Here is a 25,966-nt window from a genome sequence, read left to right as displayed (position 1 = left end):
TCTACATGCCCAAGCAGTGTAAGGTAACTCCCATGCCTACACTGCTAAAAATAGCAGCGTAGCATCCTGCTGCCTCCCTCCTCCTAGAGCCTTTCACTAGGTGAGCAAAGGCTTTGCTAGAGGGGAGCTGTTGGAGCTTTTTACTTCACAGAGAAAAGGCTCCTGCAGCTCCCCACCAGCAGAGCCTTTCCTCGCCATAGTGAAAGTCTCTGGGAGAAGGGAGGCAGCAGGGAAAGGCTTTGGCAGCTCCCTGCTGCCGGAGCCTTTCCCCCCAGCCTCCCCCACCTGCCACAGACTTTTACTGCCATGTGTATCTACACACCACAGTTAGTGTGGATGTAGCCTGCCCTTCACAGCAGTGTGTAGTTACAGATATCCTACCTACTACTACAAGTGTAGACAGGTCTATGTCAGCCTCTAGTATCCTCCTCTACCTTAAACATGAACCCAGATTCAGCCATCCCAAGTACATGGCTTTCTTTGACAAAAATTGGGTGGGGGAGGAAAGGGGGGCCGGGGAAGGAAGAGAGGGAAGGGAGAAGGGTATAAGCATGCAAGCTCCCACATGGAGGCAGAGATTAGGCACAATGCAAGAAGAGAGGTTACTGGTCTGCCAGGAAGACCTGTTATATTGAAACCAGAACAAAAATCTGTTTCTATATTAAAGAATTTACATAGCAAAAATTTACCCAGCTTTCTGAAAAAAATAACTGTTCCATGTGCCAAAGTGTTGACAGTTTAAAATGATATTATTGTGCCAAAATCACTTTAAAATACTTAATCACTAAGATAAATTCTATCTGTTCCTTCTGATATCCTACTATAGTGCTTTGACCATTATCTGGAATTCTGAACCTCAAAATTCTGGAATATTCCAACCAACAATTCACCAATAGGACACACAAAATTGTCTTAAATCATCTCCTAACTTACCAAACTGACCCCCCCAGTCTCTCCCCACACTTTTTTTTTTGGCTAGGGGCAAGGAAGAAGTGTCAAGAAACTACCATCCATCATCTATGGTAAATAAAACAAAATTCTAGAACGTCCCTCAAGAGAAGGGAGGCCCCAGGCTTTGGACATTTAAAACAAAAACAGGATTAAGTACCAGAAAGCAAACTGCAGATAACAATCCCACAATGGATGTGCATTGTATAGACTCAATGATTAATTTTGAGGCAGAAATTATAGTATTCTATGGACAGTTCATATTTTACATAAATATAAATGCTTTCAAGGATTATCATACTTGGGATGTGCAAGGAGCTGATATAAAGCATGTTTATTATCATCCAGGCTCATCATGGCTACCAAGAAACACTTGATCACTTCCCAAGCCTGCCTCCGATAATATGGCTCTGTGTTAGCACTCTTCAAGCAGTCCAGAGCAGTCTCAATTGCCTGAAATGAAAAATAAGACATCATCATCAACTGAGCACTGGTTAATCATGTTGCCTTATAATAAATAGGCTTGTAACCAGAATAAAGTGTAAGTCACTTAAATACTACTTCTGCTACTCTTCAAACCTCTCAAGTTAAAAATGTCAAATTTCTGCATAATATACATAGACTTGAGCGAACTTGAAATTGTTACGTTTATTCTGGTTTCACGTGAATGGAAAGCTCTGAATACATCATGGATACAAAAATTTCATCCGCATCCACAACAATTTCCTGCGATCTGCATTCCACCCATTGTATATATCCACATGTGCGCCCGCACCAACAGCCTTACCGTTACAGCTCTGTGCAGACGTAAAAATTTGGATCTACATCAGATACGCAAAGATGGTAAAAAGATGGTTACCTAGGGAGGTGGTGGAATCTCCATCTTTAGAAGTTTTTAAGGCCCGGTTTGGCAAAGCCCTGGCTAGGATGATTTAGTTGGGGTTGGTCCTGCTTTGAGCAGGGGGTTGGACTAGACCTCCTGAGGTCTCTTTCAAACCTAATCTTCTATGATTCTATTAATACAACCACATCCACAGATGCAGATATGCACAGATTTGCAGGGCTCTACATCATGGCCAAAATCATGGAAGATTTATTCCTTCCTTCCCCCACTCGCCATGTAAACACTTTGTTTCTTCCCTCCAGCAGTACTTACTGCACATAATTCCCACCTATGCTGGCTATAAAATGGTGTGGGTGTGTGTAAGTAAAAATTCCCTGTAAGCTGCATGGCTGGGAAGCAGCCTATTTAGTGCCGCACAGGCTCTCAGGGAACCCGCCCAGGGACCTGCCGTGGCACCCCTCCCCAGACCCCCAACCTGCTGCGGTCCGGGTACCCTTCCCCCAGCCCCAACTCAGCCTGTGTCCCAGACCTGCCGGGGTAGCACAGCCCAAGCAACCTGGAACCAGCTGCAGCCGGATCAGTCTGGATCCCACCGGGGCGGCACAGCCCGACCCAACTCTGACCCAGTCCCAGGCACAGCCAAATCAGCCCAGCCGGGGCAGATCTCCCCACTTGCTGGGGCAGAGGCAGCTATCCTGCAGCCCCAGAGCTCCCACAGCAGAGAGAGGTGCCTCTCCCCGCCAGCCCAGGTGCTGCTGCAGGGGGAGAGAGCTGGGGGGAGTCCTCTCTTCCCGCCGTAGCCCCAGAGCACCCTCCTACACCCCAAACCCCTCATCCCCACCCCAGAGCTCACACACCCCAACCCTCTACCCCAGCCCTGAGCCCCCTCCCACACTCCGAACCCCTCGGCCCCAACCCCACCACATGAATTTTGTTATGTACACTAATACGAAGGTGATGGAGGTGATGTGACACACAAAATTCATTCTGCATATGAGTGGGTAAAATTAGGGGGAACACTGCGCTGTGAGTGTGTGCGCGCGCAGATTCTCTCTTCGTAGATGATTTGTTCCTTTTTCCACACAATACAAAAAGTTTTTACATCATACATTCTAAAACCTGTGTTAAGCAACTCCTAAGAAGAACTGTACTCAAGACATTTGAGGCTACTTGAAGTTGTCTCTTAAGAGCAGGTCTTATATATTTTATACTTAAATCTTTATAAGTGCACATACTTTATATTACATCCTTCCCTGAAATGGAAAAGCACACCCAAATAGAAGACAGACATGCATCAAATGTGACCCATGTAGAAAATTCATTTGGGGGGCATGAAATAAGAAATTTCATTGCTTAACTGATTGTAAAATGAAATCCAATCATCCATGCTTAAACAGTTAATATGAGATTAGGTAGATAAAAAATGACCTTTGAAGACCCTTTTGCTACAGACAAATGGATATTTTGTTTCTTTCTAAAGCTAGGTCTACACTAGGGGGAGGGATCGATTTAAGATACGCAAATTCAGCTATGCAAATAGCGTAGCTGAATTCGACGTATCTGAGCCGACTTACCCCGCTGTGAGGACGGCGGCAAATCGACCGCTGCAGCTCCCCCGTCGACGGCACTTACTCCTACCTGCACTGGTGGAGTACGCGCGTCGATTCGGGGATCGATTGTCGCGTCCCGACGAGACACAATAATTCGATCCCCGAGAGATCGATTTCTACCCACCGATCCAGGCGGGTAGTGAAGACAAGCCGTAAGGAAAAATCATCTTTTCATCTACTGAATTAACTAGCTGCTCTATCTTCTTTTAAGCAATCTTATCAAGGTCTCAATGAAAAGAACAATGAGTTCTCACAGACCACTGAAGTGGAACTTTTCTCATCAGAGCACTAAAAGGAAAGATGGATTTCTTACGTTTTCAGCTCATTCCAAATTTACTTTCAGCACCGGTTAAGCGTACTGTAAATAGTTTTGTTTCCTGGGCAACTCTAATAAGTTGACCAGTACTCCATGTAATTGAAGAGACAGCTGTGAAACATAAAAGCCTTTAGATACCATGCAAATTCAGCTTTCTAGAAGGCTAGACAGAAGTCAGCATTAGTGAGGTTGGTACACATTCAAATCTCAAACAGTTACATTAATATTAGTGTGGTTCTACTATTTAAAAAAAACAGCAGGAAAAGAAACTAGAAAGTTCCAGCACTCCGCTCCTGAGCTGACCATACGAAACTGTGAGAATTGGGAGAGAAATTAATAATAATAAAAAACACACACACACAAAATACACATAGAGAGGGCATGCCATTTGGGCCAACCAAGCTTTGGGCATTTTCCTGTCCACAAAATCTAATACAGACTTGCACATGAATTGATTTTATTTGCTAATGAAGAGCTGATTTATGGACCAAGAAATAATAAGCTAAGTATGAACTCTTTAGCCAGATACAATGGTATAAAATAAAATAATCCTTTCATTGTTTTCCATGTGTTTGAAAAAAAAAAATATATATAAACCCTGCTAAATGCATCAAGAATCCATTATGCCACTTATATAATCAATTCAATAAAAATGTGTTTAAGGACATCAGCAATTCATCACTGAAGCTGATGGCATATGTACTAGGAGTTTTAATGAGGATATTCCATAAGCAAATTTTAACAGTGCAGAGACAGTGAAGGAAACTGACTAGGGAAGAAAAGGGTAAGCTTACCTTTTCCATTGGAAGCTGAATAGAGGCTTTACAGTCTGAAAACTCTACTGTAATACTGGGTCCTTGAATTTCCGTAACTATGTATTGTAGTTTCTGGGATTCCTTTAACATCTTCCTGTTACTTCCACCAAATTTACCAAGGACACGATAAGCCACATGAGAAATGCTGTCAGCAGGATTGCGTAATGTACGCCATAAAGCCTACAGATAATTTAAACGTTTAAGCGTGCTATATTTAGAGAAAAGTGTTGCTTCAAAATATTATTATTAACTAAACCTGCACATTTCTATACAAGAGAAATTTATTTCTCTCTCGGTGAATAAAATCTCTCTCTCCAATAGCTTACCAGACAAGAATTTCCTCTTTTTGAAAATCAAATGTTTCCATTATGTTGTATTTAAGCAACTGGTCTTTTACTTCTGGTTCTAAAAAGTAGTATTAGCTTTTCTCAATATAACAGAGAAACAGCACAGTTCTCAATTACAATTTAGATTTCATGGCTAACACTGGAAGGGAAGCATTATATACAAAACACAAGGACTCACTGAGGCTGAAGTAAATTTAGGTTAGTGTGCTACTTAATAAGGAAGCTCCATATACATAGAGCTTGAAAAGTAAATGCTATGTTTGGAGTGCAAGGTATATTCAGCTTTTTCTGCATGTGATGAAGAACATCCCATTTTAGAGGAAATGGGCAAGTTTAATTTAAAGCTCTTCATATGTGCATCATCCAGCTTGAAAGTTCTGTGTCTACTTTGTACAGACCTAATGGGAATGGTTCTCAGAACACAGACCACCCTGAGATTCAGCAATCCTAAATTTCAAAGCAAAGGTTTAGGGATATTTAAGTGATCAATGACCCCTAGTGGTTTTAGTAAAAACTACATATTTACCTGCATAAGCTCCGCTCGAACTGGCTGAATATGATCATACAGGAAATCTGGCTGTAAATTATCCACACACAATTCAAGAGTTCTCAAACCTTGGCTAACCAGGGTCTGAGATCCATTTAGAGCTGACACCAAAGGATCCATCAACATTGGCAGATAAGGAAGGAGGGAGCTCAATCGAACTGGTACAGTGAGACAAAGTTCTACAAACAGATCCTTCATATGCTGCTTGTGCAGGCCACTTTGCAACATATTAAGTCCTGAAAAATAGTAGGCAGTTACATATTTTTAAAAACAGACACTATAATAATATGGTCTAAAACAGGAGTGGGCAAACTATGGCCCGGGGACGCATCTGACCTTCCAGAAGTTTTAATCTGGTTCTCAAGCTCCCGCCAGGAAGTGGGGTCCGGAGCTTGTCCTGCTCTGGCGCTCCAGCCGGGGAATAGGGTCAGGAGCTTGGCCCACTCTGCGCGGCTCCTGGAAGCAGCAGCATGTCCCCCCTCTGGCTTCTACGCATAGGGGCAGCTAGGGGCTCTACATGCTGCCCCGGCAGCTCCCATTGGTTGGGAACCGCAGCCAATGGGAGTTGCAGGGGCAGCGCCTGCTGACAGGGCAGCACGCAGAGCTGCCTGGCCGCACCTGCATAGGAGCCTGCATGGGGACATGCCGCTGCTTCTGGGAGCTGCTTGAGGCAAGCACCACCCAGACCCTGCACACCCCTAACCCCCTCCCATGCCCCAATCCCCTGCCCCAGCCCTGATCCCAGTCTCACCCTCCGAACCCTTCAGTCCCAGCCCAGAGCACCCTCCTGCACCCCCAAACCCTCATCCCCAGCCCCACCCCAGAGCCCACACCCCAGCTGGAGCCCTCACCCCCTCCTGCACCCCAATCCCCAATTTTGTGAGCATTCATGGCTCGCCATATAATTTCCATACCCAGATGTGGCCCTCAGGATTTCACTTTCCTGATATTGATTACCTCTCTCCAAATCTCAATGGTTTGGCTTGCTCCCCTGCTCAGCATTAATACTTCTGGCTGCTATCTTTTCAGTCATGCATACCCTTATAGCCAATCTAATTTTGTTAAATTAGTTTGTCTTTAGACACCGTCACCATTATTTTTTTAAATCTGAGAAGAGGCAGTTTTTCTTTGTAGCAGTCTCCCCAAATTGCCATGGTTCTGGCCACATTGCTTCTCCTATCCCACTCTTACTCCTCAGTACTCCATGCTAACAAGAACAAGCATAGCAGAACTCACAACCGGAGGCAAAAAGAGTGAACAGCAGGAGCTGAGATAGCCAGAACCCTGGAGACGGAGGCAGTGAATAGCAAGAGGAAATAGCCTAGAGTCAGATATTTAAAATACGTGTCAATTGCCAAGAGTCACGATGTGTGATATCTATAAAACACTTTTACCCAGTAATAGAACTGCATTTTCAACACTTAATCAGAAATAGGGAAAGATATTTGTTCTGACCTTGCAGTAAGTTTGGTAACAGTGGCAAGAACTCTTGATACAGGAGATCATGACTGCCTCCTCCAATAGATCTGAACAGTGCTCGAAGTAGAAGGAAATAGTTGTATGGCTCCTTGGCAGTCTGTGCAAGTTCCATAGAGCTGTTCACTATCTTGTGCAAATGTGGCTATAAAAAGAAAAGCTTCAAGATTAAAGCATCCATTTCATCATCACTGTTTAAAAGTTCAACAGGATACAAAGTTATTTGCTGTCAATCTTCTAGATCAGGGGTTTGTGACCCCCAGGGGGTCATGAGGTTATTACGGGGGAGAGGGGGGTCGCAAGGTGTCAACCTTCACTCCAAACCCTGCCTCGCCTCCTGAATTTATAGCAGTGTTAAAAATAAAAAAGGTGTTTTTAATTTATAAAGGGGTCATGCTCAGAGGCTTACTGTATGAAAGGGGTCACCAGTACAAAGTTTGAGAACCACTGTTCTGAATGAAATAACCTTCCTTGATATAGGTGAGCAGCAGAAACACAAGCTTAACAAAGAGGCTGCTAAAGGTTAAACATTAAAAATATAGAAAGAGATTATCTGAATTAGAGCTAAGAAATGTATCATTCTCAACCACTGGAGCCATGGGTTTACATTAGTCACAAATGAAAGAGTTTGTTTTGTACTGCAGGATAAGTGAGCAAAGTACTAAGTACAAAACAAAAAACACTGAATCCGACATAATTGGCAACCCGTGCTCCAAAGAACCTTAAGGATGGACTAGTAGAAATATCAGAGGTAAACGAGCAGAGAATTTGTACAGCACTCTCTTGCTCTAGGTCTATCTTTAAAGCCTTCATTTTCATTAGCACTAAATTCACAAATTTTTTAAAAGCACTCCATTTTTTTTTTTTTTTTTAAATCTCTCTGCAATTAGAAATTTACAATTCTGGTTAAGGGCGTCTTAGAATGTAGGGCATTAACAGCTTGTGGAAACTATTAAAAATTGCAAGGAGATATCAGGACTGTCTCGTCCCAGGTATGAATCGTGAAATAATTATAGCTTTTATTAACATCTGAAAGCCCTGTACTCTGCTACACAACTGCTGTGAATAGCTTTCATCATTCAATTAAATTGTCTACTCAAGGCCACATCATCAATTCAGTTGAAACAAAAATATAACACAAGCATGGAACTGTGAAGGCAGTAAATCATATCATTTAAATTGGATTTGCAGTTTATAAAATGTAAGTGACCTTGATTTTGATGACAGGTGAGGGGAAACTACATTATATGCATATACACCTCTACCCAGATATAACGTGACCCGATATAACACGAATTCGGATATAACGCGGTAAAGCAGTGCTCCGGGGGGTGGGGCTGCGCACTCCAGCGAATCAAACTAAGTTTGATATAACGCGGTTTCACCTATAATGCGGTAAGATTTTTTGGCCCGAGGACAGCGTTATATAGGGGTAGAGGTGTAGTTTCAGATTACTGTTGCCTTACAAAGAAGCAAGTTTTAGTAATCCATCTAGACAGCACTCAACCAGTCCTTTTATAGTGAACCCCCAAACTAAATATCTACCAATATAAAGTTGTTTATGTTGGATACTTCACTCTTTTTGGGGGAGAGGGAATGGGAGGAGGAGCAGACAAACAGGATTACTTAAGATTTGATACCTTTTTTGCCTATATACACAGTAAGTGGTTCTAAGGAAACTCTTTACTTTTGTGCTTTTAAGTACAGAAACCATCACATTTCTAAGCCCATTTTAATGAGGCAGCTTAGACAATACTTGTCACAGGATCAATTTTAAAAACCATTTTGTTTTCCAATCCAGACTTCAATGGCATTACTTGCACAAACATACTCCTCTCATTGAAGCGGTGTCATAATACAGGCTACAATTAAGCATTAATATACTGTAGAAGGCTTATTATTAAAGAGAGAAAAGTGATTTGAACTTTTTATTGTGGCTACAGCAATAAAGGATAAAAATACAGTAAGATACATAGCCTGGCAAGAAAGTTATTCAACCAGGGAAAACTTTATGGAACTCCCAAGCAGACAACTCATATACTCAATCATAAAGACTTAGAATTTTCCACATCACTTCACAGTTCCCAATATGAGACAGTCATTCATGAAAAATATTTCTTATAAGTAGTCTATCTTCTGCTCTCTGCATGCTGGATCCCTATCATTAATGGAAGGTTTTTTGTTGTTGTTGTTGGGTTTTTTGGTGGGGTGTTTGTTTGAAAACATAGAGAACATTATTCAAATGTTAAAGTGGTCATTTCAGGAAAGGCATTTTATTGCTAAAAACAGTGAAGAAAAATGCAAACACAAATTGGAATATTTTCCTTCCCTTGGTCAAAATGAACTTTACCTTCAGCATTTGCTCATTTTCAGCTGCAAATAGTGAAACAGAGCCAAAGACTAGTTTGAACAGCTTGAGATACAGATTGGACAGCTCCACATTCGAGCCCATTTCTGGCAGCCGATCTAGAAGATACTCCACCAGAATTGTAGCAAAAAGGGCAGAGGTGGTCAGGTTTGCCAAAAAGGAATTAGCAACAATCTGTCAAAAGAAGCAGATAGGGCAATACTAATTCCATTATGAAAGGAACACAGGAAAAGTCAATTTTTTTTTTTAATGGAAGCAAAGTAGTCACTGCTGTTGCTGTTCCACCATCAGTGACTCGGTTTAAATTATCCGCAAAGGATAAATTATCGTGTTCCCTGTGCAACATATCAAACTTTTCACTTAACTGGCCCAACTCCTATAGTTATTGCACAAGTATTAAAATCACATTGCAGTCTAAGGATATTAATACTGAAGGACAGTAGATGAGACCTCTAGGTTAGGGGTTCTCGACCTTGTTCTTTCTGAGGCCCGCCCCATGCTATAAAAACTCCACGGTCTACCTATGCCACAACTGCTTTTCTGCATATAAAAGCCAGGGCCAGCATTAGGAAGTAGCAAACAGGACAATTCTTGGGGGCCACATGCCACAGGACCCCCCGGAAAGCTCCCTTGCTCGGGCTTCAGCTTCAGCCTCAGATGGCAGGGCTTCAGGTGGCTGGGCTTCAGACCCATACGATGGGGCTTCGGCTTTCTGCCCTGGGCCCAAGTGAGTCTAATGCTGGCCCTGCTTAGCGGACCCCTGAAACCTACTCCCGGACCCCTGGTTGAGAACCACTGCTCTAGGTTACTACTTTCTGCACAACTCAAAAACCCCCTCCATTCAGCACGTGAACAATACAGTCCACCAATACCTTCACTGTTAACTTGAAATGTTTACATTTAAGTTACATGGTTTAAATTTTACCTACACAGCAATAACTGTAGAAAATAAAATCCATCTTTGCAGAATATTTATATTGTTTCAATCTAGACTGGCTGTAGAAATACCTTAAAAGTTAATTTCCATGTTCTGAATTAAACACAAATATGAAGTCTAATTTAGAGCAAAAAACAGCTATGCCTCACTGCTGTATAAAGTAAAGCCATTTACCTGAAGGGCATAGTTTTTTGAGATTCTTTCCACCAGATAAGGAACAGTAGTTTGAAAGATTTCTTTAAAAGTCAAAGGATTCATCATTGTGAAGACACCAGCAAAATGCTCCAGGACCTCCTTTTCCTCTTTCATCCTGACTGTCTGACAGTTCGCAACTCGAATATATGTCTGGCCATTCCCTGCTATTTGGACCTAATGCAGCAAAGTTCATATACAGTTAAGTAATGCTGTCACAACATGAACAATTTCCCTATTCTCAAAATATCTGTATAGAATGCCAGTTGGTACACAGTGCCTTACATGCAAGACAACAATGCCCCAGCCCTGGGAAGTTTTCAGAAAATACATCAAAATTCGACGTTTTAAGCACAATTACAAAATTAAAAGTTGCCAAGTCAAGAGTGGGAGGGGGAGGAGACAAAGATAACATCACATTATATTTGGGCAATTATATAATTTCAGACCAAGTCTCCCGTTAAACTACAGATTTCAGTTAGACATAGGGTAAGTGAATCCCTTCGTGAATTTTTGAAGGCAGAATTGTATTTATTTAATAGATTCTAGAGTCTGACCTCCAACATAACACGGACCATAGACTATTTGTTTACAAAATACACATTTTTACTCACAGACCACCAAGCACTTTGTCAGTCTTTAAATTAATGAAATTCTATAGAGAAGCATTTCCAACATCATAAATTCCACACATATAAAAACAAAAACACCCAAAACCTAGGTATATAAATATAGCCCCATGGGACTTCATTTTCATACATGGATCAAAAATATTCTGTATTAAAAACACATAGTATACAGAGCTTTTGTGTATAAAAGTGACACAGAATTATGCCCTGGCCAGACTACATACCTGATAAATATCCAAAGCTTGCATTGCATATTTCACCAACTTTATATAGATCTGTGTCTCCTTTGGCTGCAACTGTTTGTTAGGAATGAACTGTGCTTCTGGAAGAAGGAAAGAATAAGCAAAGTTTGTCTCTATTACAAATATCATTTGATTTTATGTTATAAAGTGCAAAATTAAAAGTGGATGTAATTAAATATTGTGTAGTATTACCACCAGGTGCTTTGCATGATGTTATGCCCCATGTAATTGTCTTGACACCACAGACCAAAGTTTTTACCAAGCTTCGGCAATCTGTGACCTGGAACGTCTGCTTATCTTCTTTCTCTTTTTCCCCTTGTTTTTCAAATACAGGTGCTGGTGCTGGGGTCACAGGAGTGGCAGGGGCAAGGGATGGAACAGGAGCTGCATTTGCTCCTGTCGGTACTCCAGGTAAAGCCGCTTCAGCTGCGCCAAGTTCAGACTGTGGCTTACACTTTTTAAAAATGACAGAAAGCTGGTACCGTGCTATGGTATGAAATTTCAAAACAAAAACCTGAGGCAGGAGAGAAAAAACAAAAAGGGAGATTGACTCTAAAGTTAATATACTAGAAACAAACTGCTTCAGACCAAGACAGCTGGGTTAATAAAAATTATACTCAAGATCTCAGAAATACCAAATAGCCCCAAAATAATTCAAGTAATCACTGTTAAAATTCTCTCCTAAATGGACTGACAATATTTGATTTACCTTAACACATTCCAAAAAGTAAAAAAAATACTTGATGAAGACTAATTAAACCCCCCAACTGAGATCTCATCTCATTATGGTTACATTCCTGATCTGTCTGACATCAGAGAACTAGATTTTTCAAACAAAAATTAGAACAGTCATAAGCAATCCTAGAGTAATACTTGCAGATCTCCTAGTTTCCATGGTTTAACTGCTTCCATGAATACATACAATTCTATGCTTTTCTCCCTTGCTTCATATTTCTCACCTTCTTTCAATTAATTTTATTGATTATTTTTCTAAATTTTAACTTCCAGTTTGATAAGTGGGCAAAATCATAGAATACCTGGAACACAGACACTGCCAGTCCATTACACTGCACCACAATACCATCTGATATTAAAGAATCTTCATATATAGGGTCAGATCTACTTTGTGTTTTGAGCAAAAACACGCCTTACTATCCATGAAAAACTGCCAACTTTAGACTAAAAACCTAGCCTAGCCTAAGCAGTAATTCGTGTTACTCTGCTAGGATACAGTTCAGGAGTAGTGATGACTAAATTTCAAAGCAGCCATATCCAACCCAGCCCCCTCCCCAGGCAGCTAGCGCCATGATATAAACTGTCATTATAAACAGTTTAGAGAGAAGATGGGGAAGGGAGAAAAACCAAAATCTTCAGGGATCCGAAATCTCTGGGCCTGCCTGCCCAGGAGACAAAGAATATGATGCCACAGCCTTGAACTGCTATGAGACTGACCTGGCTTTGATTTTCAGGGCTGCTCTCATACCTCAAGACTGCACTACCAAGGCCATGTTCACCCTGAGGTCTTTGTGAAAGTCTCCAGCTGTTAAACTAACCATGTTGTATAAATACTGCTCAGAGAACATCCAGATCCCATGGTGGTAAAAGCACTGGAGGCCTGTCTGCTAGTTGCAGTCAGAGTGTTAAAGTAGTTAGAGCTTCACCGACACTAGCACAGCAGTGGCAGATAGTCACACAAACCCAGTGTAAACAAGGTCCTACAGAGGAAGTATGCTTCACACTTGAAAGGTAATGGGTGCTCAATTTAGCACAGCAAAACTCCCAGAATGTAAAGGACTTGTGATGACAGGTTCTTTAGGAACTCCCATCCAATATTCAGCTGGAAAGAGGGGCGTTATAACAAGGGAACCTAAAGACGGAGTTTATTAAACAGAAAGGAATGGGGACACCCAATACTCTAAAAAGGGATGCTAAGGATCTCCAACTAAATTGCAATTCAATTTTCCAGCTGTCGAACATAAGCTGAACACCAGCTGGGGACGGAAAGGAACTTCCCTTCAGGTTAAGATACTGCAAAAGTTTTAAAATCCTCCCTTTGAATTATCTGGACATGGACACTGCTCAAGGCAACAGACAAGACTAGATGATGTATTTCAGTCCAACTACTCCTATATGTTCTCCTTCCCATGGGGGTGGATGGGAGAGAGTATTAAGAAGCATTTGGCAATATATTAATACAGATTAAGAGAGTGGATGATAAATTTATAGATCATTCCAATATTAAAACTTCTCAACCAAATCAATACCTCTAACATCCTCATAAGAATATCTCTGCCATTTCCATTTTCTTGTTCACTTTTGGAACGGATACAGTCTACCAAGTTTAGAAGAAGCTTGCAAGACATAGTCTGGATACTACTAGGTAATGACTCATCATCAATGTTTTTGGCAAATAACTGGACAGCAAGGGAGAGATCATTGAGTGGTAAATGCTGACGGACGTGATGTACCAGATCTGCCAGTGTACTATATGCAAGTGGCCTATGGATAAAAAAGGAATTAAAAGACATCACATTGATTATACAGCATACTATAACTGCTACTCAGCTATCGTTAATTGTTACTACATTAAAAACTATTTTTAATATTAAAATTCAAATTGTAATAGATTTATTTGTACATGCACATTTAACTCTCAATATAATATATTTGATTCTTTCCTGTATACAAATTATTATACATTTCCTTTGTACTTTACTATAGGAGCACTAATAGTCCAACAAAACTTGTTTAATATTCCCTCCCCAGTTTTTTCCCTAATATTCCCTCCCCAGTTTTTCTTCCTCCCCTCCCAGTATGTCCCCAGCACATGCTCTCTTCCACAACAAATAACTTGGTTTAATGTTATATTCTGTTTTCTTAAAACAAGCTAACTTTTAAAGTGTTACTGGTTAGCTGTTTCAGAAACTTTTGTAATTCCTGGGCTCAAAAATTTTAAGAAAATGCAAATTTTTATTCTCTATGCCATTAGCATGTGGGGACACATTTAAGGCAGCACACAATGACCATGCTAGGAAAAATTTACCACACATCTATTGTGGCCATAAAATCTCCATTTCTACATGCAAAATGCCATTAAGTATGCAAATGTAAGCTTATATTTTAATAAAAGCAGGGGTTGCAGCCTTACTTGAAATTGAGCTTGTCATCTGGCAATTAGACTGTATGTGTATCCTACTGTGTATATGCAGAAATATTTACTTAGTACATTGGTATTAGTACTTTAATCTAACTTATAAAAAAATTAAAAGCTTGGATGACTAAAAATCTGATAAATTTTAGAAAAATGAAATGCTTTTTAAGTAATTTAAAAACTGTTTATGAGCCTAAGTCATTGAGGAAACATATGTCCATCTTAACTGAATTTAAAAACAGTATTTTAAAATTAATTCCTCTTGCTTACTTAACAGGACCTAAAATCCAGGTTTCTGTGATTGTCCAGTAAGAAGTCCTAAAAAAAACCACACATCTCTCAATTGAGATCCTAGTAGATACACATATCCCATTTATTTTTACAATTATTTATTGAGAATTTTAAGCTCACACGTTCAGCTAGTGATTTAAAATCTTAAACTTTGTACCAAGGCCAGGATGTGGAGTTCATGCAGTTTGTTGCTCTTTATTAATTAGGATTATGTTTAAATACTGCACAGCGTTAAACACTAAATATAAATACCATTAAAACACACCACTGACAAGCAATCAGACAGACACCACAAATTTAATCTCCTACCTCAGTGTCTCTCGAGCTGTGTATCCAGAGCCAATTAGTATAGATTCGTCAAATAGCTTGTCCATGCATGGAATAAATTCTATAATACAAAAAACCACTACATATATATCACCAAGAAAAGAACAAAACAAAAAGTAATTAAGCATTGCATCAAGTAACTAATGTACTTAACCACAGCCAGACTACAATGAATTTACTATGCAAGTCATTTTTCAAGCACACAAAAAGCAATATCATAATGATAGAAAGTATGTTTACTTAACTTTAGGAACTTTGCACTAATTTTGTCCCTAAATGGTATACTTTAGCATGTACTCAAAGCCACAAAATTGGTATAATAAAAAAAATTCCAGTTCTATATAACAAAAAAATAAAAGTAACATTAAGGGTGAGGGGTGAATCCCCAAAAAGTAATTTCATAATATATACGAGATGTTATCAATTTATATTAAGGCCAAAAGCTCTTAGTAAGTTTTCCTAAAACCTATTTGTGTCAGGGTGGACTAGGTCTGGAGGCCCCCTGCAGGAGACCTCATGGCTCTGAATCACCCTGCCTCAGAATAGAGCAGAACGAGGTCCTCCAGGCACCCTAGAGTGGCTGTAGAGGAGCAGCCAATTAGGAAGCTGATGGAGCAGCCAATCTGGGGCCAAAAGGGACCTATATAAAGACAAGCAGCAGAGCAGAGAAGTTCAGTTCCTGTCAGGAGCTTGAAGAGGAAGGATGAGGTGCCAGGCTGGCTGAGCAGCAGGACCATGGAGAGCTCCCTGGAGGCAGAACTGAACCAGCCCAGGAAAGGCTGCCAAAGACCGGGAAGGGTCAGGCTTGGTGAGAGAGACTGGGTATGAGGGGGTCTGGATGCACAGGGCTTGGGAAGACAGGGGAGCAGCTCCCTGTACAGGGATCGCTCCCTCTGCAGCTGAAGGGTGATGGGTGCAGGAAGTGGGGGGCAGGGGGAGTTTGCAGAGATTCCTGCAGCTGGGGGAGAAAACTAGGGGTGAGTCTGACCCAGCCCCAGATGCCATGCAGGGGAAGGAAAAGTCCTGTCCTCCCCATCCTAGCAGAGACTAGCAGATGAGCCAAGCGCAGGGTAGGAGCCACCAGTCGGGTCTTCCCCAGTCCTGCCTCCTGCCCCACAGTGATTTACCTCTCTGCCAGCTGCCCCAGGCACCCGAAACATACTGCTGGGGAGGGTCACATGACCGCCCGTGGCTTCCCTGTCAGAAGGTCACTTTTCTGCGGGGAAGCAAAAATCTGCGAGGGACATAAATTCTGCACATGCGCAGAATTCTCCCAGGAGCACTATCTGGATACTGCTGATAGTGGGAATTGTGGAGAAGACTTGCTCATGCACAGCATCTACATTATGCGACGAGACAGAGGAGACAAAGAAGTCGACTGCTAGACAAGAAGAGGGACTAGAGAATGAAGTAGAAAGAGAGATGCAATCTCCATTAGGTTGGAATGCATGAAACATATTTAAAACTAAGGGCAATTTTACACGGATTCTCAAAATGAACAGGGAGCCAGTAGAGTTTGTTTGGTGATGTGCTTGCAAGTGCACGGAGGATGACTAGGAGGAAAGGCAAGCATCAGCACTGTTGCTGGAGAACTCAGATTTAGGAGGGGGCCAGAAAAGGAAGAAAACAATATTAGCAAATTTAGAGTTTTTTCCACCATACCAGGTTTTAACAATCAATTATCTACTATTCTGAGAAGAGATGAAGCCATGAATAAGAATTTCAAATGTGGAGCTGAAATTAGTATACACAGGGAATACCACAGAGGCAGTAGAAGACAGATGTGGGGGAAAAAAGAATTAAGTTCAAGACTGCTCGCAGCGTAATAGTGGAGAACCTGAAGATCTGAGTCAAGGAAGGGGATGGAGAAGACATTATGATTGATGATGGCCCTCTTGCTCAAGAGATCAATTTGTCAAGACATTTAGCTGAACAAAGAGAGGAAACCACAAGTCTTATTAGTCAACACAAGCAGAGAAATTTTGATCATCCGCAATTAAAATATCCAGTAGGGAAGCCCCATTCTTAACGTAAATCTTTGGTTGTGTCACTACCCAAATTAAAATTTATTTTAATTTGCACAAAAAACAATTAGGTAAATTAGATTACGCACAACATATCATTAAGGGGATTCTGCTAATGGCTAGTTAATATGACATGTCAAAGATTCAACAAGTACAAAATGATATGAAGTTCCAGGAACTTTGAATTTTCAATCTAATTTATATCATTTTAGTCTTTTGAAAGAAAAATGCCACTTGCAATTCAAAACAAGCAGCATCAACAGGGATGTAAACCTTTAAAATGTACATGGACTCTAATTTGCGTTTTAATTTTAAGCAACATTAATAACATTACATTTTGAAGTCAGTTTTAAAACCTTTGCCTGGGATTTGCATGCACACAAGTTTTGCCCTTTTCTTTTAAATTGATGAAAATTGCATTTACTGTGGCAGCAGTGAAGAAAAAGGACCTCTTTTCTCTCCCCTACCCGCCCCTCAGAAGATTAAGCTCAAAAAAAAAAAAAAAAAAAAAAAAGGGGGGGGTGAAGGGGAAAATCATAATGGCAAGTACTACACCTCTACCTTGATATAACGCAACCCGATATAACACGAATTCGGATAGAACGCGGTAAAGCAGTGCTTTGGGGGGCGGGGCTGCGCACTCCGGTGGATCAAACCAAGTTCGATATAACACTGTTTCACCTATAATGCAGTAAGATTTTTTGGCTCCCGAGGACAGCGTTATATCGAGGTAGAGGTGTATATGATCTGTCAATCAGCATGGGGGTTGTACTTTGAAAATTTCTTCCACTCACTCAGATATATTACTGGTTCCCACGTTAGGTCCCATTTTAAACATAAGGAATCCCTCGCCAACATGCGGCATCCAAAATAAAAAGTCTAAAGTGTGACTACAATACTAAACTCAAAAGCTTGGAAAACCTAAGGAAAAACATTGTGTACTAATTTCTCTATACCTCCCTAGCCCAGCTCTAGCACCTGAAGCAGTGGACCTTTGTTAGCACACATAGTGAGTTACTCCACCCATCCCCACAGACTGTTGGGGGATGGGGGGGGGGGGAAGGAGATGGAAAAATAAAAGTTGAAACCTGAGAACCAGGCTACTCTAAAACTTGACAATCCTGCCATAAGAAAAAATGAAGAACAAATCTACCGAAGAACCTACATTAGTTCAGACTGAAAGAGGTCTTCTGTCTGGAGACAAGAACTGAGCCCAATTAGCCAAGCAAGATCACTTTTTAGCTGGGTGACTATTCCCACTGATGTCAATGGATTACTCACGTGCTTTATTTCAAGCATGCGCATTAGTGGTAGTAGGATTAGAGTCTAGGTGTGTATCAGTGTATAGTAGCAACTTGGCAATGCACAGGTTTTTTAAAAAAAGAAAGCGAACGAGTTGTCAGGGCACCTTGCTCAGTTCTCCATCCCACTCTAGGACATATGACAAGCTCCCTTGCTTGGGAGCAAAGAAAGATGTTAAGGAACAACTTGGTTGACAATTTTCCCAATAACACCTGACCCAAAGAACTCAAAAATCCAATACAGCCCAATTTAAGCAATTTTATAATCACTATCAATGGTATAATAAAAAGCATCAAGCAAACAGAGTGGATTTGAGACATTTACAGTTTCTACCCATGTTTTAAAAAAAAAAAAAAATACATACGGCTCCTCAAGTCTGTGGTAAGAATGTGCTTAGCAGCTATTAGAAGCTCCTTTCGGAGATGTGCAGTTTCCGCTGGACAATTGGACAGTAACTGCAACATTCCTTTTACCATTTGCTGAGAATACTTAGCCACCAAATCCTGTAAAGTAAATATGCTCAAGTCATATTTGCAATGCAGATTATTTTAAAACAATTGTTTTGTTTTCAGTTTTCTGTATTCGTAGTTATCTATAGTCCCATCTGGCAGAAATTCAGATTTTTTCTCTTTAAAAATTCTGCCTGTAAAAAAAAATGAAGTTCAGTAGACAACTGTTCTATACACCTTTTCCTTAGCTGGAAGGTTTGTCTGCAGACTTGAACTTGATTTATTTTAAAAACCCAACCTTTCACTAATAGAACAAACCTGTAACTCTAAATTTGCTACACAAGTCTCCTCCCTCCCTAATCCCTGATGCATGCTGCTTCCCTGCAACAGAACTCACATTACTTACAACAGCGACAATCTTTAGCATAACCTACCTGGTATATTCTTATAATGTAGGCCAAAAATGATAATGTTTTAATCTGGGCAGCAATAAAGTCAGCGTACAGCTCCTTATTATAAAGTTTGTGTTGCCTGAAATTAAATTGAACAAGTGTTATGCTTATTTTGTTCCTCCCCTCTTTTTGAAATGAGTTTAGAGCTCATGAATAGTGTCAGAAAGGGCTTCAGTTTGCAGGATAGTAATTTACCCAAAGTAGAGCATACTTGGGCTCTCAAACCTTCCCTCCTTTGCCCTGAAGGGGCCTAAACCTAGTAGGGAAGGACCCACCATTAACATTTCCGGTTCCTTGCCCATTCGATGCTTACCCTCTCAGGCAGAAAGGTGTTAAATAATCAGGGCCCTACATACGCTGTGGCACACTGGAAATTCTGTAATAGCTTGATAAGCATTTGAAGGTTTTAACTTATTAAAATGAGCAATTGATCTTGAAAGCCTCAGAATGTGAGTGCTTTCTACTGCGTTTCAGACCACCATGCAGTTTCTGGCTTTCTACAGAATTCCAAGATGGTACGCTGACAGAGGATACATGACTCTGTACCTCCTCCTCCAGGGGTCACCTCCACTTTCCCTCAGGTCAAGAACACTCTCCCTACCTTTCTGCCCTTCAATCGCTCACTTCAAGGAATTGGGAAGACTGCCTCTTCCTGCTTCCCCTTCCAGAACCACTGGCTGCTTATCAGGCACTCTGTCTCTCTGAAGCAGACAGAATAGTAACCAATAGGCAGAATATCAATGCTCTGCCTAGACAGGAGGCTCTCACGGGTCCAAGAAGAGCAAGAACACTAGTTTTGTGGCAGGACGGAGATTCCATGAGTGTAGTATCCTAGTAAATATGGGGCCTGGCAAACACTGCCCACTACAATAGCAATTGTGATGCTGTTAGGATAATTTTATTATAGAACAGTTTTAAGTCAAAAGTAGCCAAGTTTTATTGTAGTTGCAAGCAACCAAAGGCAAACAGATGTGCTTTAAGAGAAATTTATCTTTTAAGATTTTGGATCATTTTTAAATGGCAAATTTAGTTATTAGTTAACTACAAACATAAGAACAGCCATACTGGGTCAGACCAACGGTCCAGCTAGCCCAGTATCCTGTCTTCTGACAGTGGCTCGTCCAGATGCTTCAGAGAGAATGAACAGCACAGGGCAATTTATCAAGTGATCCATCCCCTATCGTTTAGTCCCAGTTTCTGGCAGTCAGGCTTAGGAAAGCAGAGGATAGGGGTTACATCCCTGACCATCATGGCCAATAGCCACTGATGGACCTATCCTTCAGAACTTTTCTAATTCTTTTTTCAACCCAGTTAAACTTTTGGCCTTCTCAGCAACCTCTGGCAATGAATTCCACAGGTTGATTGTGCATGGTGCGAAAAAAGTACTCTTATGTTTGCTTTAAACCTGCTACTTATTTATTTCATTGGGTTGCCCCGGTTCTTGTATTATTTCGGGGGGGGGGATGGAGGGACCTACAGAGCTTGAGTCATACTTAGATTTATTACCAATATGACACAGATTCAACTGAAATGTTTTGTTAAGATAGTCTTACCTGGCTTGCGAGGATACCTGTATTATTATCGTGTTCATGATCAAGGGCACAAATTCAGCCACCACATTATGAATGTTCAGTTTGTAGAGCTAAAAAGAAATAACAACTTGAAAACAAACTCCAATACCCACATTTCACATTTGTGCTCAGAAAATTATTAGAGAGCTCATCAGGAAAAAAACTATTCTGAATGCATCATCATGGTGGATTTTGCCACAAGATTTTACATCCCTTTTAACTAACGGCCTAGGCACAGTACACAGACTATCTGAATAGGCAATAATAAAATATTCACATGCGAGATACTGTACTAACCTGATACATTAAAACAACAATAATGGGAAGCTCAGCCAACACTTTCAAGGAGAGAGACCCTCTGGGAATTATAGAATGCTGAAAAGGTAAAAGTATTTTAAAATTTTCATTCTTTTTCAAAAGAAAAGTACTAAAAAAAACTGATAATTAATCCCTTCATAAAAATATGTACATTATTTATCATTCCTTTTAATAATTAAACATTCAGGGTAAACAATACTTAATTTCAGAGCACATGATATGATATGGAAGTTTTATTCTTTGGCTAAATAAAAATTCTATGCAGACATTTCTTGATCTGTAACTATATTCACATTTTAAATGCAGCTTTGATAAGTGCAACTCCAACAGCAAGAGGAGTGAGTCACACACATTTTTAACAGAATATTTTTCAATATGCCTACTACTTTTGGATAATTCAATACAGACTCAGACATTAGAGATGGTGCCACCTGTGAACTATCCCTTTAAGGGGGTTGGGGCTCAACTGCTCCAATCTCCAGTGTGGAGGGAATGAGTACAATAGTCATGTGACAGAGTACGTGACTAAGGGCTTGGCTACACTTGGGAGTTAGAATGCATTAAAGTAGCCCTGGGCGCCAAAGCTCACTACCCGTCCACACTGGCAAGGCACGTACAGTGCTGACTCCAGGGCTAGAGCGCTCCTGGTACTCCACCTCGGCGAAAAGATTAACACTTGGTGCACATTGGCTGAAACGCCCGGGCATCAGTGTGAACGAGGTGTTGCATTAGTGTGCTCTGAACAGCCTCCGGAAACGTCCCATAATTAAGTCAAGTGGCCACTCTTGTCATTGTTTTGTAATCGCCGCAGGAATGTGGATATGCCCTTTGAAAGCTCCATTTCTGACAGCCAGCATGCTTATCTGCTCTGAGACAAAGCAACCATTACTGTGGAATGCTGTGTGAGAGAGAGGCGCGGGGTAGAGGGGGTCCTCCTGATGTCTGAACTTACTAGACAGCATGCTGACATGCTCTCAGCCCCCCAAAAACCCACTCTCTCCCCCCTCACATACTACAACACTCCCTGTCACACTCCACCTCTCCCCCCACATTTGAAAAGCCCATTGCAGCCACTTGCATGCTGGGATAGCTACCACAATGCACTGCTCTCTGTGGCTGTTGCAAGAGTTGCTAACGTGGCCACACCCATGCGCTTGCAGCTGTCAGTGTGGACAGATTTCAGCGCTTTCCCTACTGTGCTCTATGAAGGCTGGTTTAACTCAAAGTACTCTACATCTGCAAGTGTAGCCATGCCCTAAGAATCAGGCCTGCTGGGAAAGAGAAGAGCAGCCTGTGATCATTCAGGGAGAACAGACTCTGGAGGAACCACTCCATCAAAAAAAACAAGGAGCACTACCTGGAAAGGGTCAGTGAGGTGTCCAAGGTTGAGTAACTCTCCAGAACTCCTAGATACAAGGCCCAGGAAAGAAGCCTGCTAGGAGCAAGAGCCGGCTAGGTAGGCTGGGTGAAAGGTGTGGGCTGTTTTGAACTTTGTAGTAATAAATCACAGTCCCACAAGGGGAGAATTTTTGAGAAAACACTAACAGCGTGAAGTATGATTGACTAGGGAGGAAAGGGAAAGTGAGGGTAGCAGCAGGGCCCAAAGCCAGACCACGTAAACCCTACCACAGAGAGACTATGAGCTAATAGGCTTTTAAAAAAAAAAAAAAAAACACCCCTCCATCATGTGAGGTCACAACTTACTCAGGGCCTGATCCAACTCCACATCAAGTCAATGGGAGTTTTTCTGTTAATTTCATTGGGAGTTGGCTGCAGTCTAAATTACAGGTCTGCCGCATCTTACGCTGGGGTTACATTCCGCAGTCAGCGCGTAAAGCGAAAATCGCGTATAGTCAAAATTACATTAAGTGTAATGGCGGGTGGAATCGCCCGCACTACAGGTACAGTATTAAAATTGTTATTTTTCCCTCTTTTTTTGTTTTTGCCGACTACGTAAAGCTGAAATCGCACATGTTAAATGCGCCTAAGATGTGACAAACCTGTATGCAATGTGCCCATTGCAAAAGGAGTATCTTCTGTTCCTATCTCTATGGCTAATAAGTTTGAAAGGGTGGACATGCCATTTTATTTGTTTTCCATACGATTTTATCTTTAACATACAGCCAATTTGACAGGTACTCAGTATTTGAGGTCACCTAGTCAAAATACTCACTGTTCTTGTTTCACTGTCATCCCGTTCAGGATTTACTTTCACCACAATTGTTGTAATCATACCAACCATTTCTGGGGAAGGAACAGTATTCTCTGGGATCACCTGAGGATTCTCAAAATATCGATTCTACAGACACACAAAGCAGAAGTTTTAAAGAGGAGAAACAGATTTAAATTTTATTAAACCTAATGTTAAAAAAATATATATAATACACAGGTTGAGAAAAGTATCTGTACATCTGGGTATAGTGCTTAGATTATCCAGAAATACAAAGTTTGTTTTTAGTCATATGATACATAGAGTACATAATCAGCAATAAGCCAAATTTAGGTGAATAGATTTAACAATACAATTTAGATATTAGAAACCAAATGCTCGGGTACATCACTCATGCAAAGTTGTACAGTGATGTGGTTGTGGAAAGCAAAATATAACAATGAGTGGAGATTGTCCCTCAGTTATTGTGAATTGGGTAGGTTGTCCATTTAGAAAATACAATCCATTAGGAAAGTATTTTGTACTGCTACTAAATTCTTCGGAAAGGGCTTACTTTCCTTTCTGGAGTTCTTCGGGGTGCTTTTGTGCATATGGATCCCATTGTAGCTGTGAGCCCACAAACTTTGAACCACCAGTGTCCACAGGGACTGAATATTTGCTGGATACACCTTTGCATTCCCCAAAGAATATAACTAATGGAGCAGCTCCACTAAGTTCTTTCATGAATACAGAACAAGCAGGTAAAGCCTCCACATGAGTGGGAAGGAGAGCAGATCATGAGATCCATGTGGACAAAAACCATCTTCAAGGACTCCAATTACTGTGAGGCAAGTAACCACCTCTCTTTCTTCTTCATGCATTTGTCCATACAGATCCCACTGCAGGTGATTAAGTAGCAGTTACCTTTCAAGGAGGTTGGTGACAGAAGTCCTACCTAAAAGTGACTGTAGGAGAGCCCTACCAAACTGGGCATCTGATCTCGAAGCTGCCACAATGGTGTAATGATAGCTAATTGGAGTTCTGTGCATACATTTAGCAATCTTATAAATCTCAGAAATAGTCTCCCCTGAAACAAGAAACAGAAGTTGACTGAGAACTAGAAGAGCATTTCTACCTTGAGAAGAGGTTGTTTGTTTAATGTATAGGAAATCTAAATACAGTCTGTAACCCACTTAAAGAGTCTTTCAGAGAAAACAACCGGCACTGTAGACTTATTACCAAAAGCCACAAAGTCTGGATGATTTCAGAAATGGCTTTGTTCTGGAAAGATAAAGGGGCATAGCCCTAAGACTATCTAAGGGTATATCTACACTGGAAACTAAGTTGACCTATAGAAAATCGACTTACAGCCAGCCATTGCAGTGCATATCCACACTACGCTTCTTGGGTCGATGGTGCGTGTCCTCACTAGGAATGCTTGCAGCGATCTAGGAGGGGTAGTGAGGGGAACTGAGCCCATAGGATCCCGGCCTCCTGGCTGGCTGCCTCCCCTGCTGCTCCCCGTTCCCCACCCGGAGCGGTGGGGAAGCCGCCCAGGGCTTCTCCCCTTGGGGAGCAGAGTCCAGCTGCCCCAGCTTCTCCTCCCAGCCCACTCCCTGCCAGGTGCTCGGCAGTCTTGTCAGTTTCTGGGCACCAGCAAGGAGCCCTGAAATTGACAAGACAGCCAAGGTTCCCAGCCAGGAGTGGGGTCCAGCCACCCAGCTCTCCTGCCACGAAATTGACAAGACAGCCAACAGCCCATGTATGTAATGCAGTGTCTGCATCGCCCTAACTATACCAACATAAGCCTCTCGTGAAGAGAGTTATGTCGCTGCAGTATGGCGCTTACATTGGCGGGAGCAAGGCTGTAGCGTAGACACTGACATAATTAGGTCGATAAAAAGCAACTTAGGTAGACAGACCTGGTCTATACTACAGAGTTAAGTGTGTGGAGGTTACCCAGTACAGGGGATTTAGGAAAAACTACAGTTAAGTATATAAATTGCTTTATATGAAAATCTGAAGCCACTTTTTAATGACCCTCAACAGATGGGTGATATGCTGATATAGCGGTCACATGACTCAGAGTTAATCTACAGTCCCAAGTGTTTCAAGGGCAAATAGTCCAAAAGAGCTGGAACAGAAGAACCCAAGGAATGAATGTGTTTCAATGGACCACAAGAGAAAACTTTTTAGCTTGAAACATGCTTCTCAGAGGCCTTTTTGCTCTGGATCAAAAGCTCTTGTACAGTCACTATCTACAGACCTTAATCAGCTAGTCACATGTAGAGACGCCAGGTCGGTTTGCAGCACCAGGCCTTGGTTCTGCAGAATGACATCTGGGAGGTTTAGTAGCAGAAGTGGCCTAATTGATCATGTCAGAATACCAGAACGGATGCACCCAGGCTGGAACCATCATTACCACCTTGGCTTTGTCCGGATATATCTTTCTAAGGACTTTGGGAATTAATCACAGAGAGAGAAACACTTGAGCAGGTTCTTCTCCCACCAAATCAGAAATACATCTATCACAGATCCTGAACTCCTCTTTGGGAAGAGAACACTGGAGACTGTGTTCACACTGGGAGCAAACAGATACAGCAAATAGGGAACTCTGTTTAGCAATACTTGATTTAGAACAGTCTTTCAGCTCCCACTCAC

The 25,966-nt window shown here is 41.4% G+C and overlaps 1 protein-coding gene across 4 annotated transcripts in view; it reads right to left on the bottom strand.

Moving 5' to 3' along the window:
• Positions 1-25,966, bottom strand: part of TRRAP (transformation/transcription domain associated protein) — a 156,600-nt gene that overhangs the window by 116,999 nt on the left and 13,635 nt on the right. For all 4 annotated transcript variants that reach the window (XM_054041328.1, XM_054041327.1, XM_054041329.1 and 1 more), the window contains exons 9-23: positions 23,330-23,455; positions 21,136-21,213; positions 20,821-20,909; positions 19,250-19,346; positions 18,731-18,869; positions 15,023-15,101; positions 13,536-13,770; positions 11,464-11,785; positions 11,254-11,351; positions 10,383-10,577; positions 9,254-9,445; positions 6,883-7,048; positions 5,407-5,663; positions 4,513-4,713; positions 1,250-1,401 (exon numbers count right to left, since the gene is read on the bottom strand). In XM_054041328.1, coding sequence (XP_053897303.1) covers positions 1,250-1,401; positions 4,513-4,713; positions 5,407-5,663; positions 6,883-7,048; positions 9,254-9,445; positions 10,383-10,577; positions 11,254-11,351; positions 11,464-11,785; positions 13,536-13,770; positions 15,023-15,101; positions 18,731-18,869; positions 19,250-19,346; positions 20,821-20,909; positions 21,136-21,213; positions 23,330-23,455 — 2,426 coding nt within the window. The remainder of the gene's footprint in view (positions 1-1,249; positions 1,402-4,512; positions 4,714-5,406; positions 5,664-6,882; positions 7,049-9,253; positions 9,446-10,382; positions 10,578-11,253; positions 11,352-11,463; positions 11,786-13,535; positions 13,771-15,022; positions 15,102-18,730; positions 18,870-19,249; positions 19,347-20,820; positions 20,910-21,135; positions 21,214-23,329; positions 23,456-25,966) is intronic.

This window comes from Malaclemys terrapin, chromosome 10 (genome assembly GCF_027887155.1).
Source record: "Malaclemys terrapin pileata isolate rMalTer1 chromosome 10, rMalTer1.hap1, whole genome shotgun sequence".
Classification (NCBI taxonomy): Eukaryota; Metazoa; Chordata; order Testudines; family Emydidae; genus Malaclemys; species Malaclemys terrapin.
This window is presented reverse-complemented; position numbering and strand designations above follow the sequence as displayed.